This window comes from Lygodium microphyllum, chromosome 21, assembly GCF_053477565.2.
Source record: "Lygodium microphyllum isolate KBCC chromosome 21, Lygodium_microphyllum_v1.1.10, whole genome shotgun sequence".
NCBI lineage: Eukaryota > Viridiplantae > Streptophyta > Polypodiopsida > Schizaeales > Lygodiaceae > Lygodium > Lygodium microphyllum.
In genome coordinates this window covers 26121752-26143589 of record NC_141155.1, presented here as the reverse complement: position 1 = coordinate 26143589, position 21838 = coordinate 26121752, and the positions used below count along the sequence as shown (strand labels likewise).

Here is a 21838-nt window from a genome sequence, read left to right as displayed (position 1 = left end):
CATGATTCATAATTGAAAATTGATTTATATATAACTTGTAATTTGTAAATTGTGGTTGTAGGTGGGCCCCTCAAATGTGGTGCAAGTTGTCACCGACAATGCATCGAATTTGCTTGAGGCCGAGTTCCCTACAATTGTGTAGACTCCATGTATAAGTCATTGTTTGGACTTGCTCATGGGTGCAGTGGGAAGCTCAAGTGGGTGAAGAGGGTGGTCCACAAAGCTATATCAATTGTCACATTCTTCATGATAAAGATAAAAGGTAAAGATGCTTGCGATGTATCGTGAGCATAGCACATTGGAGTTGAAGAAGCCTTCTTCAACTCGCTTTGCTTACATGTGGTTATTGCTGGAGCGCCTTTATGAGGTGTGGTCCGCCTTGCGCCAGACAGTGGTATGCACTCTATGGAATGAGTGGGATGTGCATGAGACAGAGGAGGCCAAAGTCATGTAGCGCTTGTGCCTTAATGAGCAGTTTTGGCAAAAAGTCCGTGCCGTTGTCATTGTTGTGACTCCCTTTTATAGGGTGTTATGTATGAGTGATTGTGAGGGGTCTACCATGGGCCTTCTCGTTCACTTCTTTAGAGCGGCATTGGCAGAGGCACGTGCTTGTACAGTGATCACAGAGACACAACGTGCACATGCTTTAGAGATAGCAGAGAGGAGACGGGCATGGATGCATAAGCCCATCCATGGTTTTGCCGCATTGGTACATCCAGCCTACAAGTCATCGGCGGTCATGGATGATAGAGAGTTCTGTTCAGACTAGCTTGCTTATTTGACTCGTGTGGTCCCTGTTAATGACCACAATGCAGTGCTAGAGGAGGTAGGATGCTATGCAGATCAGAGAGGATATGTGGTTTTTGCTTCTTCTACTTGTTGGAGGAGAGAGTCACTTGTAAAGCCTTTATTTGGGTGGCAAAACTTTGGATACGCACTGGAGACCCTTCAGCCCTTAGCCATGAGGGTCCTTGCTCAGGATTGCTCTTCGGGTGCATGTGAGAGAAACTGGAGTGCCTATTTTTCTCATTCACACAAAGATTCACAATCGGCTTAGCATACGACAGTTAGAGCGGCTAGTCTATTGCCGCACTAACTTACGCATGATGAGGGCTATGACGAGCATGGGTAGTCCGAAGCAGGTAAAGTTTAAACACTTAACCATAACATTTAAAATTTGTTGTTTTAACTTTTAGACTTTGAACTTTGAAGTTTAAACTTTATACTTTACAATTTAGACTTTAGCATTTATAATGAATCATGATCAATCTTATGTGCATCACTGCATTGTATAGGTGAATGTTGATAGATTCAAGTTAACGGGCGACACTCTTCCGAGTGTACATAAGGAGGTGGACGAGGAGGAGGAGATGATTTTTGCAGAGCTCTATAGAGAGCTTATAGCAGCAGATACTCATGACACTCGCAGTCAGCGTGCTCGTGGGCGAGGAGTTCGAGTAGGTGGGTAGCAGGGACATGGTCATTTGACACCCTCCATCATCGAGGAGGGGTGGTTTGAGTAGCTTGCAAACATATGTAAGGCGGAGCTCTAGTAGCTCACATCCTCTGTCTCATGATGACATCCCCCCCTTGTCTACACAGCCGCCACCTAGGGAGCCATCATTTGATGATGATGGTAACCTCATCAGTGAGGATGAGTATGAGTCTGTCTCATCATGGGATGCCGAGGAGTCATCTTCAGACTCTCTCGATGAGCACTCAGAAGGTGATGATGATGATGATGATGATGATGATAGTGATGCCTCATCATAGATTCATCATTCATATGACATAGGTCTCTCTTTTTTTTCGTATGAGAGATACTAGACTGTAGTTGTATGATGTATCGCATGTTTTGCGTAGCCCATGCGACCACGATGGTCACCCTCATGTATTCATCTTATTTAATAATGAAATGGCTATTTCCCCTTTAAACATGTATTCTATGATCTATCATTTAATGATTTATGGTTTTTGTTATTTAAAAAATCATCTTAATTTTTTTTTCGTACTAATATCGTACCGTATCTTATAAAATCATAAGGTACCAATTAGTACCGTATTTTATCGTATTGTACCATATCGTATCTTTCGTACTTGACAACTATGCTGCTGATAATATTGAGTTGGATTGCTGAATGAAGCTCCGAGCAGAGCGTCATCAGTTGCAAATTGTTTGGCCAGTTTGGATGCAACACATGGAGGTGAGATGCTTGAAAGCTAAGGATAACGTCGATGATTGTACTCCTTTTTAGAAAACAGCTAAGGTGTGGATTTAGAGAGTGGTAGATGAGAGAATATAGGAAATATTTCAGATAGGTAGGAGAGGTGATAATAAAGACGAGAAATAGATAACGATAGAGATAATGAGTGTTGAAAGTTCCCTTTTTAGGCAACTAGGTGAGTGAGTTATTGAAGCCACCCTTAAACAATAGGTGAATAAGGAATTTTTCTCTCAATAAAGTTAAGGGTAGATAGAGATAAAAAGGAGAGAGCTAATATAGGTAGTTGCTGAGAAGATAGGATGAAGGTGATATGGTAGGTTGAAGAGGATAAGAGTAGGTGAAGATGATAATAATAGACAAGAAGTAGGTGGATAGGATAAACTGAAATCAAGATAATGAGGATAATGTGCATGTGGATATGGTTAGTTTACCTTGATGTGGATTCAAATCCTACTAATCTACATACAAATCAATTGATTTGGATTGCATGCAATAACCTAGGCCTTTGGGAGCTTGGTGTGCTTTGATACCATATAGTGAAAATGATTGTGAGAGAAAGAGGGAGAGACAATGAGATAATGAGATGGAGAATGAACCACACAATTGTATTGCTCACACTTGCATTGGAGTAGGTGAGAGTACACATATATATACGATAAAGTTGTGGATATGATAGATTCTCTTGCTTAACTATCCTCCACGTGTTTTAGATTCATCTTGTTTAGTTCTTCAAAATATCTAGATAGTCTTCCTAGATATTCTCTAAGTGCATGTTCATATGAGTACATTCTAACATTCTAACCCAATGATGGGGCCGAATGATGGGCCTGTTTATTTATAGATGCAGAAGGATTCTCCTAAATTAGGATTTTGCATGTGGGACATGGAAACTCTCTAGAACTACTTATGACACATTTGGTAAATTACATTTTTAGGGGATGTTTTAAAGAGCTAACCAATATGTAATGAATTTTTAGCTTAAGAGTCATTGCCGGATGGGTTTAGTTTCCTTAGTTTCTCTGGTCTCACTTGAAGAAAGGGTTTCACCCTTGTTTTGAGTTGCCTTCCTAGCTTGAGAGTTCTTGCCACCTCCCATGGTCTCCTTCATGGAAGTGGTTACTAGAGTCCCCCTCTAAATAGGAAAATCGGGAACATGACTTTGTGGACTTGGTCATGTAGCCTCATGTAACGCAAAAACTGGCGTTCGAACTCATAGAAGGTCAGCAATCAGGGCAGTGAAACGGTGTTGCATTAAGTTGAAGTATTTAGAAGGTAGCTTGTTTAAGAAAAATGTAATCTGATCGTCATTCGACTTCGGTAAGCTAGTAGTGGTGAACTTAGCCAGTGAGCAATTGCCTATATTCAGTCAACTTGACTTTTAGATCATCCCCTTAATGGAAAATTCATGCAACTCATAATCGAGATTGATGCATCAAGTTCGATCTATCACTGCATAATGAAAACTCATGCAACGAATAATTGAGATTGATGCATCAGGTTTGATCTCTTGTTGCATAATGGTCAAGTAGATCAGTCCAATGCCTTCCTTAATGGAAAACTCATGCAGCTCATAATCAAGGTTGATGTGTCAAGTTCGATCTCTCACTACATTATGGTCAAGTAGATCATTGCAACGATCGGATTTTAGGGAAAATGCTGTAATTGAGACTAGAAGTTAGGAAGTAACCTTGCATTAGCTTGACATTGGTTGCAACATTGTGAGGGATCCATTGATGAATGTGGTTAGGCCGGCACTGGCTTTAAACCAACTACTAGGTTCCAAAGACCTTGAGACTCAAGCACCTGTTGCGTAAAGTTAGACCAAGTGGTGAAATTCAACCCGCACCAGCAGATGCAGGTCAATTCCAGCTAGTGAAGAGACCATCTACAGCAGGCGACTACTGTGTGGGAGGGAACAGCTGCAGGCGACAACAATTGGGGTCAGGCGACAGCCTTCCGGAGGCATCAACCAGTTGGCGACAGCATTTAATGCTCTCTCTTATCAGGGCAGCAGCAGATTTGGCTTCTCTTTGGCACAAAAAGCAGCCATTTCTCCTCTACATCTTCCTTTCTCATCCTTTGACAATCCCTCAACCATTCTCAATGATTTCCAGCTTGGGGTGAAGAGCAATTGCAAAAATTAATGTTGAAATCCTAATTTATAGTGGGAATTAAGGTTTAAATAGCCACCTCGGGATCCTTGCCCAATTACTAAAGAGCTAACACTTATCCGATAGCCCAGATTGTTATACAACCAAGGGGTAAATTGGGCTCATGTGCTGATCGTTTCATGAAAGCAATTGTATTGAAGATTGAAGGAGACGATCTTGTATCTCGGTGCACTTCAACCTTAGAGCAATACAAGATAAAGAAATATTGCAAGGGGTGCCAGTTGTTGGCGCCAATCGGGTGTGAGTTGTTCAAGATCAAGTGGAAAAGTGTGCATTTTCAGTTTTGTATATTTTATGCTTGCTGTAATTTGATTTAAATCAGGTCAATCACAACCCTTATAGGTAAGGAAGGCTGATTTCAGAAAGAGACCCCAAATAGGCATGATCAACTTTCTAAATAAATAACCAATTGCTTGATTAAAAACTGAATTGGATTAATTAGTAATTAATAAATGACTGATTAGTCATAAGCGAGTTTCTCACTTGACCAAAATTTAGCATTGGGCACGCTTTACAACTGAAGTGGGCTTCTTACAATGCGAAACTTTCAAATGATCATTAAACCCTAGAAAGGTGCACATTTTACTAGGTCCTGTTGGAAATTGCACATTTCTCAAGTTCCTTTTGCCGAGTCCTTATATCACATAGCTTGTGCTCTTGTCCACTGCTTGCCCGGTGTCAAATCATTCACTATTGGTGCAATGGTCACCATTCCAAGAGCTAGGAGTATCAGAATTAGAGTTCATTTAAAATAAATTGTTAAGTTCATTTCTCATTCTGGCGACATCTATATGATTTGATTCTTGATGATCGCCCAAAGTCGACAAAGTGATGTAGTGTAAGGAGGTAGCTAGGATGTCCCTTTTTTTGGTCCATTCATGTAGTAGAGTGGGGTCCTATCAATCATGCACGTGTCGATCATTGTAATCTCATTTTTATCTTAGCATAATAGAGTGACATGTTCCCTTGTAGTGAACAGTGAGGTTCTTGCTGCCATCATTTTTGAGTTGAGAGTGAGTGAGAGTGTGTTGTTTGAGTTTTCTTAGTACTCTAACAAGCATGTCATTAGAAAACTCTGAAGAGTAGGAGTAGGCTCTGCATTTAGAAACTTTGACAAAAATGCAATTGGAATGCTCAAGCTCTGCTATAATGGACATAGAGAAACAGCATACGGATTCTAACATTATTTTCAGTAGATTGCATATTCAAAGCGTACTGCTCAAGATCTTTCGAATGATGTGGGGGCTTTGACGAAAGGTTGTAGGTGTCTTCCGCTTATATTCAGGTGAAAGAACATGATATAGGGATTCTGACAGTCTTGGGATTTTCTTAACATTACTAATACAATGTTAAAATCATATCAACGTTTTGTTTTCTTTCATTTCCAGTTATTTTTCATTTGGCCACACTAAACTTGCAACGACTTTTGTGAAGTTCATCTGACTTTTGGAGTAATTCGTAAGCCACTTATTTTGGAATGATATGCTGCTCATTAATACTGTATCAGTAACAACAAGGTGATCAGCTGATGAACAGCCTTCAAAATAAGCTTGGATCTTTCTAAGATTATTTCAGTCGTTTGACTTGCTGCATCTTCTGTAAATTCCCGAAAAGAGACATGTTAAGAAAGTAGTGGAATAACAACAATGTTAAATTTTTCCTGTGGTTTGATGTTGGGCTGGCTATCAAGGAAATTATCCCTATACTTTCAGACTTTCTGATTTGTTGCGGCTATTTATATAGGTGTGTTGCTTTGTGCAAAATCAAAAGCTGCAAAAGCAAAGCTTTCCATGGATATAGCAACGTCTACATCCTTAGAGGATAAGCATAGGTGAGTTTACTTCAATCATATTTGCACCAGGAAGGTCATAAAAGTTTTTGTTTGTTTTGCAAGAAAAGAAAAGACAAATAAATGCACTTTTGTGGATTCTCAGTCATGCTTTATAGCCCTTTCAAAAATTAACATAAACATTTTTCAGAAATAACAAAAAAGAAATCTTGCAGTGTTTCAGAGAGGCGTGTGCGCAAAAAATACCGGGCATTGGCAATGGGAATCATTCGAAAAGATGAAGTAGTGATGGACTTGTATATGATAAGATATTTCTTGAGGCATTCTATTGTGGTCTTCCCAGTTCAGGCAATTAGTTACTATAAAATGCAGAATGTATCTGTTCTAACAATGCCATTTGACAGGTTTTCATTAATCAGCCCATTGGGATAGTACCTTATCCTGGCGTCTCCAAGGGCCTCTATGTGGCATTACCTGCAGGTTAATCCACTGGTCTAATTTCTGAGCTTATACCTGTGTGGTTTTATTTGTCTTTTAAGAAAAGCACTCTGAGGCCCAAGAAACCTAAATGCTAATAGACAAGGATAGGAAGGCTTTGAGTATAAAAGTAGGACATATGCACTCTGATATTCAATTCTCATTCAATTCATTAGCTTTGTTTGCTTGCACGGCCTTTTTTAGAGCACAAAATGTGGCACCTTTGACTCCAGTCTCTTTTACTTGCTAGAAGTCTCTTATACACGGAGATTTTTCAACTTTTCAAACTTTTGGAGGTCTATATAAAGAGTTTCAAGCAAATGTGGTTCAAAATGTTACTACTTTTCTATATGAACATTTTAACCAACTGACTGTCATGTTAGGTGATTTCTGTATTGTTTTTTGTGTCATGTCACTGACTTGGGAAAATTTTATAAAGTGAATATAATGTTGCAGTGACTTAGTTTAGTTGTGACTGCTTGTTTCTGTGCATCTATGCATGTGCATGTGGTTTGTCATGCACGATACTTTAGTTATTTCAAAATGTTTACAAGAATCTGGAAACCTGGAATTTTTTATCTAAGTTTCCAGGTTTCTGGAAACTTCCTTTGCTAACAAACTGAAGAATCTCAAATCTGGGAGGATCTCAAATAAATGAAAATTTAGAAATAGCTGATCTTAAACTTATGTGGATCAAGAAGGTTCAAGGCATTTTGAAAAAGACCAAGGAAGGTGAATGTTTCTGCTATCCTAGGGAGTTAAGTTCCCACCCCTTATTTTAATCTTCCATGATACGTTAGAGTTACTTGTGTTCAAGGTTGGCTACTTCAAATCCTAGCTTTTATTCTGAAATCAATTTGAATCCTTAACAAAGCTCATGATGCATTCTTAAAAAATATTCTTATCTCAGGATTTCGTAGAGAGACACTGTTTGCATGGTGGATGATAGAGAGTGGACAGAGACCTTAGACCAGCTGCTTATATGATGCCACCTCAGCCTCCTACAGCCTCTATAGACACTACTCTAGCCACCTACGAGCTAGAGATCCACAGAGCCCGAGATTGCAACAGCCCCCCAGACAGAGTGGACCCAACCTAATGATCCAAGGATGGTGATACTAGCAATACCCCAAGGGATGTTGCGGACTGAGCTGGCATCTGCAGCACTCTGGCCACCAGGTGGAGTTCTCACAGCTGTTTCCATCACAGGCCCTTGACACCCAGTAGGTGGGTATGTGGAAGTGGCTCTGGAGAGCGAGCAGGCAGTGGATGACTCAGACGCATACTCTGAGGACTTTCCCCACTCGCATGTGGCAACAGAGCTAGCAGAGAGATTTGAGAGGGTGCATGCTAGGAGTTAGCAAAGATGGCCTTGGACTGCAAAGCCATTCTGGTCCAAGAGACTTAGACATACCCCATGAGGATCCTTTCATGGAATGTTTTTTTTTTTTGCAAGTAAAATGTGGCTGATTATGTTACTCAAAAAAACTGATTACAAGGGAGTGCCCATGCTCAATAGACTAGTTGGAGCTGATGAAAGTCACAAATACATCATGTATACGAGCCTCTCAAGGCAGTCTGGGGGGAATGGGGGCAAGAAGCAATGGAGGGGGGTGTATCGCCAATTGGGACTGCCTGCCTGCATCACGAAAAACAGGTCTTGGCCACCCCAAGTGCACATGAAATGACATCGGAGCTCCTGACGAGCCCTGGACTTACCTTGCACTTGATCCCATCGGCTGTGGAGGGAGTGGATGATGGAGGTCTAGAGCTCTGCTAAGGTCACCTGTACTGAAAGTCTCTCTCCACCGAAAGCCTCCTGACACCGCGCCTTCTAGATATGCCAACCAGTAAGACTCCCTATGATCTCCCATACCTCAGAGCGATTTGCTGTGGGCTCCAGTACCTGGCAGATGGATAGAGCCTCCAAACCAACCACTGCCCACGACCTTGCCTTGATAATGAATATCGTGTCCTGCATCCTGGCCTCATACAGAAGGTGACAACCTTGGTTGACTGCTTGTCAGCAGAAAGCTCCCCATGAGATACATCCAAGGCTGGATGCTATACGGCAAAGGATGCGGCATGCACCTCTCCACACGAGTTGCGCCACCTCACACGACTAAAGGTAGTGCTTCGGGCTTTCCAGAGGCTGCTGTGTGCAGCACTTACAACCTCCCTCCTTTTGCATATGGGCAAAGACAACTTCCCACCGCCAAGCCTCCATGTGCCACCAGCCATAAGAAATATGATACCTTTCTTGGCCTCCAACTATCCCATAGGCGGCGCCAGAACGTCCGTTGGAAAGGCTCCGTGATGCTGTGCTCCGCCCAATGCCTGCTACGTGATGGCACCCAATCTATATCCTCCTGCATCAGTACGTGTCTGCCAATCTTGGCAGTGTACTCTAGGAACCTCGGTGGCTTCTTGGCGACCGCAGTGACCGGCCATAGCCACTCTCTTGGATCCCACTCCAGCTCATCAAGTGGCCTGCCCTCCCAGATCCAGAGGCGCCATTCCCTAAGCTCCATCGAGAAGACAAAAGGGTCCAACCGCCATGTCTTCCCTTGAAGGCCAATCACCTGGATCCTCCTCCATGAAAGGATAGCTATCTCCTCATGCTATTGCCCTCTGTCAAGAGCCAGACGCCCCCCCTCCTGTACGGTGAAGAGGGTTCCAGGTGGAGCGCTGTCCACTCTATCTGCTGCCACTTGTAGGGGGATGCCTACTGGTGAAAACCTAGCAGCCCATGTCTCCCCGGACTCCATCGGCTCTCATATCGGGGGACCAAGCCACTCATGAGGTATTGCTATGTCTATCTCCCTTCTCCTCAGCCCCACTCGTCTTTGGCAGCGTGATACTTGTTGCAGCACCTCCTCGTCCACCATCCTGTACATCTCCTGCCATGTCCTGATGGTACGAGAGCTAGGTTGGCCTCCCAACCAGTCCACCAGATGTGGGGGCGCTCCCCAATCTGTGCCCCTTCTCGATCTTTGACTTGGGGATTTTAGATCACCAGCTGATGGCCTATCTCCTACTGGTAGCTTGGGGGGCTCTAGATTAGGGCCTTACAAAGGCCCTACCACATGCGGAGCAAGCTCTGTAGGAAAGGTGATCTGGGGGGAAGGGGGGTGATCTAGGCTGATGTGAAGATCCATCTCAGGGATGGCCTCCACTCACCGCCAAGCCTCCGTCTACAATCCTCAAGACCCTCCTGCAATAGGACCTTCCATGTCTGCCCTCCTAATGTGAGGCCGCGGACAACTAGCTTGCCCAAGAAGGCCATACTGTGATACTCTGGGTCTATGATCCCAAGGCCTCCCTCTGACGGATGCCTTATGATGGTTGTCCTCGCCACCTTGGCCCTGGAATCCGTAGAGCCGTCTGACCCGGACCAAAGGAAGTTCCGCACTAGGCGGCGAAGCTGCACTATGTAGGATGAGGAGAAGCACCAATACAAGGCGATGTACCAAGCCGTCACTAGGAGGACATAGTTAACCACCAGGGCTCCGCCTGCTAGTGAGAGGTGAGCCATGCTCCAGTAGGTCAGCTTTCTTCGAATAGAATTGAGGACTGGAAGAAATTGTTGGGCGGGAGTGATGTCAAGTCCCACTTGGAATCCTAGGTAACGGACGGTTTGCTCTCTGCTCACCTATCTAAATCCCAGGTGGATGCCCCACTCCGTGCTAAAGTCGGGTCTTATGAGGAGACCAACCGACTTTCGTCAGTTGATTTTTGCTCCTGCTGCTAAACAGAACACCTCAAGAGCGAGCCTCACTCTCTACGGCATCAACTTATCATTCTCTATGTAGAGTGCTGTATCATCTACATACTTTGAGTCTAGCAACTCAGTTTCCTCTCTCATGGGAAGTCGGAGGCCAGGTAATCCACTCATACGTGACCCGAGGAAATGAGACATCGCCTTTGCAAAGAGTAGGAACAGGTACGGGGCCAAGGGGCAGCCTTGCCGGACCAATCTCTCCAACCGAAACTCCTCTTGTCGCCTACCACCTATGAGAACTGTGCTGGTGGCAGATCTGTAAAGTGCGGAAACCCCCTGAATCCATATCATGGGGAAACCCAACCTCACCATGGTGCCCTCTAGGAAATCCCAGTCCACCCTGTCATAAGCTTTCTCAAAATCCAAGAGTAGTACGGCCAGTCTCTGCCCACTGTGCTGAGTCCACTCTATTGCCTCAAAGAAGGTGAATACATTGTCTAGGATGCTCCTATCCTGGACAAAGCATGTCTGTGTGTCATGGATGATGTCTGGAAGCACGAGGCGTAGTCACCTATCAATCATCTTTGCCAGTGCCTTATAGGCTACTGATAATAAGGTGATCGATCTCCACTAGGAAAGGTTCAACCGGTCTCTCCCTTTGGGGAGAAGACTCATAAGGCCTGCCGAAAGCTCCCTGCATCTGTCCTAAAGTGAAAATGTCCTGGAAGGCCATCAATAGGGGGTCCTTCACCACCTCCCAGTAGGTAGTGAACAAGGCCTTAGAGAGGCGGGCATTTCTTCCCGTGCTGTGTATGGAAAGCGTTCTCTAGTTTCTTCTTTGTGAAGAGGGCTAGGAGGGAGCGTCCCATCTCCTCTGTGATGAGAGACGAGATGTGATCCCAGACTTGCTGTCTACATCGTTGTCCTCTAGTTGAGGCTATCTCCTGCTGGAAAAGGCGTCTGTAGTAGTCGGTGGCAATCTCCATCACCTCTTCTGGGCTAGAACGAGTCCTCCCATAATGATCTTGAAGGATGCGTATCTGCTCTCGTGAGGTGCGAGGTTGGTGCACCTTGAAAAACTCCCTGCACATCGTATTCCCCTTCCATGCCCAGAAAGGTGCTGAGGTGTGGAAAGAGAACTCCGAGCGCTTGTCCTCTAGGCCAGCAATGGCTGCTCGCGTGTGCACCTCCTGTGCGTGGAGGCTGGGATCCCCTGGTGCCTCTTGTAATAATGGCTGTGTGGCTACAAGGTCCCGCCGTCGGAGTGATCTCTTCTCCTCCCAGCTCTGCTGCCTGGCCTGTATGGTTGCTTGTTGGCAAATACTGATCGACTCGGTTAGGACCTCTGCAACCTTCTCTGCGATCCAGTCCCTTTTGCTCCACTCCTTGGTCCAAATCTACTCTATTTGTCTCGTCACCTCCTCCCTCCTATAGATCTAGTCAGGGATCCGACAGGACCGTGTGTCTAGGACAGGTGCTAGGGGATCAAGTGCCAACTACCCAATCTGGCCTCCACGAGAGATTTCCCACTCTCCCACATAAAACCTGTCCAACCGCTCTAGTAGGACTCCACCTAGCCGCCTGTATCCACAAGAGAAGTCGAACGACCTCTCCCTCTTATGGAATGCAGGGTCTCTTGAGGCATCGCGTGCTCCTACTCCAAGTAGAAAGACTTCCCATGCCTCCTGTTCCTCCCCAGCCATGCCCTGGTAGTTTTTGCCTTGGCCTTGTTGGTCTCCAAAGCCATTAGGTTGTTGAAGCCTCCAACAATCCAGGAGTCCACCTCTGGGAGTCCATCCGTGATCTCCATCCAGAACTTGATGTGTGCCCTAACCTCCGTAGGGGCATGGACATTGAGGAATCCAAGGCCTGAGTCCCCAATATTCAGTCCAATCCATAGAGCACTCCTTGCCACTATCGTCCCATGGTCTCATACATAGGCTGTGAGACTTGGGCCAATAGAGGTGCATACACCTCCACTCCTGCTGTGGGCATCTATGGCGTGCTTCTATGAAGTGTGGGAGTTGCGCGGGAGTACTTTCCCTACCCGCTTGGCTCGAGTGGGAGTGAGCTTATGATCCTGTAGAAGTAAGATGTCGATCCGTTCGGCAAGGGCAGCCTGCAGCTCCTGCCGAACAATCAACTTCCTGGAACCACGTACCCGATTGTAGTGGATACTATTCACATTCTAGGATGCAAGGTGTGTAAATGCCCCGAACAACGTAGTATGCTTAACAATTATGATATTCGCTTGTTTTCGAGACTTAATATAAAAGAGAATGAACACTTAAAGCTGAAAATGAAAATTACTCACAAAATTACAGCCATGAAAATGTAAAAGTAATGGAGACAAGATTGAGGGTTGAAGATGGGCAACCCCCTCCTGAAGGAATGTATTTCTGCTCAACCCAAGTCCCTTAGGGAAGAGCTGAGTTACAATCAACCTGAGAGTGAGGAGAAGTAATTCTCACTCTCACAAGATCATGCAAAGATGTACAAACACACATGCATTATCTATTATGCAATGATAAGAACTGATTTCTTTACAGTATGAGAGAAGAAAGAGGGGAAATCAGCCTTTCTCCATCGTTGAACAGCAGTACATGGATAGGGCTTGCTTCTTGTTGCTAAAATGGAAGAAAGAGCTTGAGAAGGAGGTGCTGTAATGAATTTACAGGCTTGCTGTCCTGTAAAACAGCAGTGATGGAAGAGGGAATATGGAGGAATTTGATAATGGAGAAGTGGGGGATGATGATGGGGATGGATGGGGCCAATTTCTGGCTATATGTGGGTGCTATACATGAGTTTACAGCAAAGAAAAATGATGTTGAATGAAGAAAAACGAGTTCTTATTTATAGGAGAGGGAAGAGCTAGTACAAAAGGGGAAAGTGGAGTAGCACAAGACAAGTGTCCAGCCACATGTCATGAGATGTGACAAGTGGTGGGACACTTGGAAACTTGTGTGACAAGTGTCTTGACACTTGTCTCTTCTCTATGGCCTTCCTTTTTGGGCTGAATACTGTCAAGAATAGAAACAACCAAATTTAGTAAGCACAGCCGGAGTACAGAACTTACTATTTTTAGAATGACATCCCTATTTTTTAGGACTAGCATTTTTAGGCTAATTCGAGGCTCCTAAAATTTAGGGACCTCCTAAAATTTAGGGATTTTCTAAAATTTAGGGATCCCCCCAATATGGGTGTCATATGAAAGCTTTTTCCGTGTACATTGCAAAAACGGTATCAGAATTTTCATGTGACTTTTCTATGCAAAGAAATGTGCATTTCAAGCTTTCAGCCCATACATGCACATTATACAAGCATTTCATGATCATGCCATCTTGTTGATTGTAACTGTCTGTTCTGGTGGATCTAGCCCACACTTCAAGGCATCAATCTTTTCTGTGTGCGAGTCTAACCCTGATATGCGTGAGTTCTGGTCACAGGCGCCCAATCGGGTCATATAGGTGGAAGTGTGAACTATCTTTTCTCTAATCCACCGCGTGGGTCCACTATAACCTGTGACCACTCATCAGTGGCCAGCTCCAATGCACTTTTCTTTATATCTAATTAGTGCAAAGGAAATAAATTTAATAAATCATTATATAGACAAATTAATGAAAAAGGATACAAATTCTGTTTCTATAGAGTTGTGACAAGGTGTAAGCTCATGGGGAAACCTGTGACTGACTGAACAAGGTATCTGTTCGGTGTGGAGGTTGTTGATGTGAGGAGGAAAAACTATGAGGCATGCTAGTACGCTTTGTTGCAGGTCTGGACGGTGAACTCTAGTCCCCCATGGTGGCTCGCAGCTGGATCATAGGGGCAATAGATGCTCTAGGTGCTACTATCAATGCATCCATCAGCCATGTTGAGAGTCGTGACTCGGTACATTGGTTGAAACGGTCCGCTTTTGCTTGGGGCCACTCAATCACATCCCTTGGAGCTCTCCACTGTGGAGGGGATCGAAAGATAATGCTCAAGTGTGGGACCTTGACATCAGCCCACCAGTTAATGTCCATCATGGAACCAGACCATTGTTGTGCAAACAGTGCTAGTCCTTCTCCCATCCACTAGGAGATGTGGTCCGCTACCTGACTCTTCAACTCCTCTATCTGTGTCGTTGTCTAATCCCTTGAGTGAGGATTGAAGGAAAAAGGCGTAGTTTGGTCCATCCGGTGGTTCTAGTAGATGGACCTTGCCTCTCCTTGACTTATGAACCACGAAGATCCCCACCTATAGAGGTAGTGGGAAATCTTTGCACTCTGCAACTTTCAGGTAGGACCATGGGCCACTGCGGAAGAACTCATGTGGCAACAGTTGTACCTGTCTTGGGAAAGTGTGACGGGCAGCAGGGGCAGATGAGCTGGTGGCTGTGTGGGAGGTGGAAAACTATTGGTGGGAGGAGGATCTAGGCACGTGTGGCTCATTACTTGCTGTGGGAGGAGGGGGTTTGGGTCTAAGGGGGATCACTTGAACTGGGTGCGGATCAGGGGGGGTCCTCGGGAGGGGAGGTGGTGGGGGGGGAAGAGGATTGAGGGATGGCTGGAGCTACATGGCGGGTGTTGGGGGGGGTTGGTGTTCTTGGAAAGGGGGGGGGGGGGGCTATGGGATAGGGTCAGTGGGGGGGCGGGTGTGGGGGTTGTGGGATCTCAAGTGAGGCAGTCTGTGGCATGGATGGTGGATGTGGGGGATTGCGGTCCTACCGGGTGGGGCGAGCCGGAGGGGGTTTGCGGAGTGCTTTGTCGAGGGGATGTCGTTCGCTCTCATGCTCTCTACTGTCGAGGCTGCGTTTGAGGAGCTGGCTGTGGGCCCCCCTACTGTCTCCGTCTCTGTCGCCTCTGGATCCGTATGAAGCCGTTAGCGTCCACCTGCGGGCTTGTTGGAGGAGCTGCCTTGGCTCCGAAATGTGTACAATCTGTTGCCTGATGCCCAACATCGTGGCAGCGCAGGCACTGCCCTGGTTGCCTGGTCACAATGACCTACATCCTAAAGGAGTGACCTCTTGCCTCAATCTGCAGGGACTTTGGTATACTCTTTGTGTCTTTCATGGCCACTCATACCTTTGGGACTCCTGCAGTTGTCACTGCATCTGCGAAGGAGGCAGGAAGAATTGTGCTGAAGAACCGTCCAAAGTCCTCCACTGACTGGCAGTACTCTACTGCCAGTCTGCGGAAAAGTAAGGTGACTGGGTGTCTGAGAAATCTGTTGTGGAGTGCAAATGTCTGCACTGTGAAGCTGCTATACCAGGGAACCATGTAAATGACCCCCTTCATGGAGGCATAGGATGAGCTCTCCACTAACTCACGAGCTACGTCTGCAGAGGTGAGTCGAACCATGAAGATCCCTCGGCCCATGAGGATTGCCTCCACGATTTGCGTTGTGCCAATGCGTAGCGTGGAGTGAAGCCAATCCCGAAGCTGGGCCCTGGATGGATAGTGTCATATTACTTGACTGAAAATCGCTGTTTCTTTAAGCTCTAGCTCTGTGGCACGGATGGCTAAGAGCTGTTCGTAAGAGAGGACAACGCGCAAGGTGTTTGATTGGGGGGCACTTGCAGAATGCACTGGCGTTTGACCAGAGGTTTCCATTGGGCGACCTTGCTAAGGACCTACCAATCATGCTACTGTGCTGCAGGAGGGGGGAGGTGTTGCTGCAAGTGGAGGGAGCAATGGGGGGGGGGGGGCTCGATGGTGAGGAGGGAGGGGGGGGCGGTGGATGCTTCTTTTGGTGGTGGGGTAGTCACTGGTCTCCACGGATGGCCGGAATACGTGAGTGGGGGCTGCTGGGATGGGGGCCGCACGGCTATGGAGGCGGGAGCACCGTGCTCGGGGGGGGGGGGGGGGCGCCAATTACAAGCTTTGGGCCGCGCAGGAAGTTCTGGTGGCCAGCAGGGCGGGGGGGGGGGGGGGTGATCGTGCAGCGCGTCAGGGTGGAGGGGAGGCACAGCACTGTGGGGGGGGGGGGGGGGGAGGGTGGCAGAGGAAGAGCTGGCGGAGGAGGGGGGAGCCAGCGGGAGAAGGGTGGGCGCAGCGCGTCTGGTGTAGGGCAGCGCAGCGCGACTGGATGGAGGGGAGGGAAGGCTGGGCGGTGGGAGGAGGGGGAGGCGAATGCTGTGGAGGCTCTGGGTGGGCGCAATGGTAGCGCTGGGTGGGTGCGACGGCAGCAGAGGCGTGACAGGTTCGAGCTCTTTTTGTTATATAGTTCTTGATCTCTCTCATGAAATGTGTGGGGCTTCAGAGAACAACATCGGGGGAGGCTCTGGGTGGGCGCGATGGTAGCGCTGGGTGGGTGCAACGGCAGCAGAGGCATGGCAGGTTCGAGCTCTTTTTGCTATATAATTCTTGATATCTCTCATGGAATGTATGGGGCTTCAGAGAACAACATTTCAGGTAGGGCAGGAGCCTTATGAGACATAACTTGCATAGAGCATTAGTGGGAGCATCGTTGGATTTTCTCATGCTATAGGAGCACCACCTCTTGTCAGAAAGGATATTCCGATGATGCGGGAAGCTTTTGCCAGATCAGAGCTACAGTTATGGGGCAACAGCTGTGGGTGTCACAGAGAGGCTATTGTTTGCATATATGTGGGGAGCAGTGGATCCAGTTGGCACAGGGCTGTGAAATTGTGGCTCTAGGGGAAGCCATTTTGGTCTTGGTGGGGGTAGAGTAGACACGTGTTACTCTACTGGTAATTAATGCACTGAATGGCAGTACTCACACAGCCAATGGATTTGTGATGTTATTAGCTACTCTATATAGGGTTCTGTGTACCTAAGGGGGGTTTTCTCCAAGATGTTATTAATAGAACTTTGTCTTTTTTGAAAACAAATTGCACATCTCACACTCAAATTGAAGGTGTAATAAACATTTTTGTTTGAACATACCTTTTTACTATATGGTATGATAATGCATTATTAAGAAGTCAACATGTTTTTTCAGGAAAGACTTCTCTAAGCAAGGTGATGGTATTGTCACGCAATGCCAAAGACGACTGCACATTGGTAGAGGTATTGAATTTTAAACAAAGTGTATTCACCTTATTTGATCAAGTGCTTAAGTTTTGGTGTTTTCAGGGGTCTGTTGAGGTTGTACTACTTTATGCTGGAGTAAAGGCCCTTAATGGGCCTCCTGATTGGTTATTTATTCAGAACTTGTAATAGACTTCCTTTATAATGCATATCTATTTTTTTTCTGGAAACCTCTTGCAGGGCTAATTTTGTCCTTTGCCTTGGGATATTTTGTCCTGAGGGCATTTAGTAAAGAATCATTTTTTTCTCTGAAAAGAAAGCCCTTTATGAGGGTTAATAAAAGAAGCACAAAACTCGTGGTTTGACATTTGCTGAACTGGCAGTTGTATAGTTGCATAGTTACATGTGGCTGAATAACATCATACATGGAATGAGCTAGAAATCATCCATAGAGCTGCTGACTTTATTTGATAAGACGTATGAACTTGGCTGCTTGCGTCTGAGAAAAGAGCTTTAACTGTTGCTCTTACAAAGCATTGCGTGAGCAGAGCCATGTGGCACATTTTGTTTACTATTTTTTTGCACCACCTCAAGGAACTTAAGGAAATAACAGCTATAAATTTGGTAGCATTCCCTAAGGCAATACTTCAACGATGTTGCCAAGCGGCTGAGGAGTCAGAGATCTTGAAATTCGGCTCCCGTAAGAAGGAAGAGAAGCACTAGTAGTTTTTGCTGGCTATGTGTCTTGTGCCCACTGTTTTCCTTTTGTGTTTACTTTCCATATCTAGTTTTTACTAGCTAATGTGTCTTGTGCATTCCGTATAGCTTTTGCATATTGCTAAAAACTGCATTTCTCTTCATTCTCATAAATAAGGAGTAGAAAGAGAAGCCAGCGATTACCCTCCTTCCAGGCCATGGCTAAGGAGCTCTGGTTATTGGTCCTTTTTTAAGGAAATGGATACGGGAGCATGTTTTCTATGTGCTTGTCTTGTGTCTTCTTGTGTACTGATTGACAGGATTGGCATCACAGCTTGCTCTCTCCTGCATGGTGACTATTCATTTTTGGTGTGATTCCATTTCTTTGTTCCTGTCAACTATCTGAGGGTGACGTGTGGTTGGGTGCAATGGAAGCTGTTGGCCCAAGGACATTGTAGTCACTATATTGTTGCAAATCCACCTCCTCAAGAGATCCTTTATCACTACCTTTTCATGCCAACAAAGCAAATCATGTCTAGGGAGAACAGCTGCTATCTGAATGATGTTGAACTGCCAATGAAGAAGACCTCTCAAACGGGCAACATACCTATCTCTCTTTCTTCTCTCTTTTTTTTTTCATCAAGAATGATTTTGAGCTGCCAATGAAAAAGATCTCTCAGATGGGCAACATATCTCTCTCTCTCTCTCTCTTTTCATGAACAAGTGTAAATTGGTGTACGGAAAGTTTCACATTAGGCCTTCAGTCCAACCAAGTAAGATAGCAACAACTGTCAAGAAGCCAAAAGGCTAATAGAACAACACACTACATGAACAGGAGCTTTCTAAAAAGCTATCCAACACCAATCCACAGGAACAAAGGAATGGCATTATTGTCTCTCTCTCTCTCTCAAAACCGATAAAAAGTAATTGTATTAACTACAGCAAAAGTACAAGAGTCACAAAAGCTAAACAGATGGCATAATAGCAAAGGAAACTATCATATACGAAGAGACTAAATCCTACCAAAGGAGAAGGTTGGCATGCTGAACAAGATCAAACTGCCAATGGAGAAGACTTTCAATCTGGCGACATGACATTGAACACTAGAACTAGAAACAAAAATAAAGGAATTCCTGATAACCTGGTTATGCCAACGTCCCCAAAATCTGAGAAGGTGGAACATTATCTTCATGTGCGGTTGTGCAAGAGTAGGAAATCTTGCCTCGCAGAACACCCAATCAAAGGGACGTATAAGAGGTCCTGTCATTTTTGCCAAATGTCAGACAGAAGAAATGATCTTCTTGGCCAATGGATAGGAGATAAACACGTGCTGGGAAAACTATGTACTTTTAGTAGTGCAAAAGAAGCATGTGTCACTAGAAATATGCCTTCTAGAGAGAGCCAAAGCAAGAGGCAAGCCACTAATCAGCATTCTCCAAAGAAAGACCTTGCATTTGAATGGAGTTTTATTAATACATCTTTCCATAATTGTCAATTTCCACCTTGAACTACTTTTGTGAAGACTCGAGAGATAGAACTAGCTTTAGCTAGCACCCAATGACAATCCTTAATAGGCCAGTTAGAACAAATACAAGAAACAATAATGACTAGAAGTGACACCCAAGGATGAGTACTCGTTTTGCTCAAAATAGTCGCTGAAGACTACAAGAAAGTTGAAACAATACAAACTGAGTAATGCCAAGGCTCAAATGATTAGGAACTAAGAATTGCAAATCTATATCCTGATCATCAATTAGCAGGAGAATGCTCCATCTCATGTATGGCTTAATCATCCTCATGGGGATCTCCTTGTTGGGCATGCTCAACTTGATGCACCCGCTTGTCTTCTTGTTCTTTCTCCCATACCCCAAATGGGTTTGTCTTCTTGTTCTTTCTCCCATACCCCAAATGGGTTTGTAGGTGCAATCACACTCTTTTCCAACATGTGTAGATTGGCACTCATGAATACTAAGTCATTTGGTTTTTGCACACCTAAACTATTATGCTTTTTTAAAGCAATATGTGAATAGGAGCTCCATAGCTGCTTCAAACAAGAGGAGCTCACAGCAGAACTCAAAATACGGATAGCCAATGCGTGCAAATCAGGGTCGTTGGCACCATAGTCCTCCCACCATAAGGCAGCCCCAACTCTACGCCTATCATCTTGTGCATATGAGGAGATTTGTACCTTAGAAGACAGTCTCTGATTTTGCATCTCTTGTCAGAGTCCGGGACCATCTTCCTTAAGACTGTCATCCAACCAACTACTGCAATCTCATTATTCCTATTTTGATGACTCTCTTGAAACTCAAGATCCAACACATGCTGCCGCATGTAGAGGAGAATAATAACTATTCCACAGTGTGATGCATAATGTGCATAACTCCTCATACCTCTGTGCCATCTCACAATCCTCATCATCATTATCAAAAGGAAAGAAAGTACGCAGCTTCTCATTCATTTTGTCCATAGCCTTGTAGACTTTCCCAATACATGGTTACATACTGTCCCCAAGCCTCTATAATTGTAGCATTGGCTGTATCATGGCATCAATCCAGCATACATTATCCCAAAATGAGGCATCTTTTGCACATTCAACACATTTTATTCTTGCAACAATGGATGACAATGCATTTACATGATACTCGTCACTAATAAAGATCAGTCTCAACTAAGCATCAAAAAATTATAAGCAAACTGTGTTTCCGAGTACTTCAAGAGAACGTTCTTGGATCTCTTGTGAAAGTCAGCACGCATAAATTGGTGGTTCAACACAAACATCACCATAGCATTTGCTTTCTCAATTACAGGTTCAATCCAATCCAACTTACCAATGTCTTTTAGCAGATTATTCAAGCAATGTGCCATGCACAAAGACATTGTAATGTGTGGATATCCCTACTGAACAATATCACCTGCAATCCTATTTATGGGCTCTCCATCCACGATAAGTCATGTGACCAAATTAGGGCCAACCATCTCGATACTGCTCACCCACTTAGTTGCTAGTACATCCACAAACTTGCTAGTTTTAGTGGCCTCATGAGAGTTTATGAAATACATCTCGCCATGTGAATATGCAACCATACCATGAATAGATTGCTTGCAAGTATCTGACCATCCATCTACAATCAAAGTTACCCCATTTGATTGCCATAAACTTCTTGTGTTTTCAGCTGCAATCTCCATTGCACGTCTCTCCTTCTCTAAAAGAGAGGCGTGCAAAGACTAGGAGGATGGTGGAAAGAAGGGTCCTGCTTCTCCAATCTCTTGCACACGTTCTTGAAGTACTCAGACTTGGCTGTTAAATGCAATGTGATCATGATAAAAGAATCTTGCAACTTCCATGTCTACATCTTTCTCTGGCATCCATATGCGCATCAAGAGTGGTCTACCTAATTTGTGTTACAGCAGGTGGTGCAAGAGTTGCAGAGCTAGACATCTCAAAAGCACCACCACCTATGTTTTTGGTGGAGTGAGCTGTAGTGGATGATGGCCTAGGTAAACCTGGTTTGGTAGAAGCAGCAACACTAGTAGTGCCAAATGAGTGTGGATCAATTGCCATTGGGTGTGATGCTCTCCTCTGTGCTGAAATGGCATCTTGCTCAGCAGCCCTTTGCTGAAGAAACTGCTTCTTTCCTTGACTGAAATTCTCACAAATGAGCATTTGATGGCTTGACTCTCTCAAAAAATGAGCTCTCACTTTGTTTGCCCCACCTGTTCTTTCATAGCCACAAAAAGGACATTTCCAATGTCATGAGCCAGCCCCCAAGGTTGGCCTTTTGGCC

At 45.0% G+C, this 21838-nt stretch overlaps 1 protein-coding gene across 9 annotated transcripts in view; it reads left to right on the top strand.

Moving 5' to 3' along the window:
• Window positions 1–21838, top strand: part of LOC148017831 (Pseudouridine synthase family protein) — a 147225-nt gene that overhangs the window by 64387 nt on the left and 61000 nt on the right. For all 9 annotated transcript variants that reach the window (XR_015687786.1, XR_015687787.1, XR_015687788.1 and 6 more), the window contains 4 exons: window positions 6140–6227; window positions 6401–6467; window positions 6590–6665; window positions 17326–17393. Coding sequence is in view for 6 of the 9 variants with exons in the window: in XM_087662316.1 (XP_087518442.1) it covers window positions 6140–6227; window positions 6401–6467; window positions 6590–6665; window positions 17326–17393 (299 nt within the window). In the remaining 3 variants the exon portion in view is untranslated. The remainder of the gene's footprint in view (window positions 1–6139; window positions 6228–6400; window positions 6468–6589; window positions 6666–17325; window positions 17394–21838) is intronic.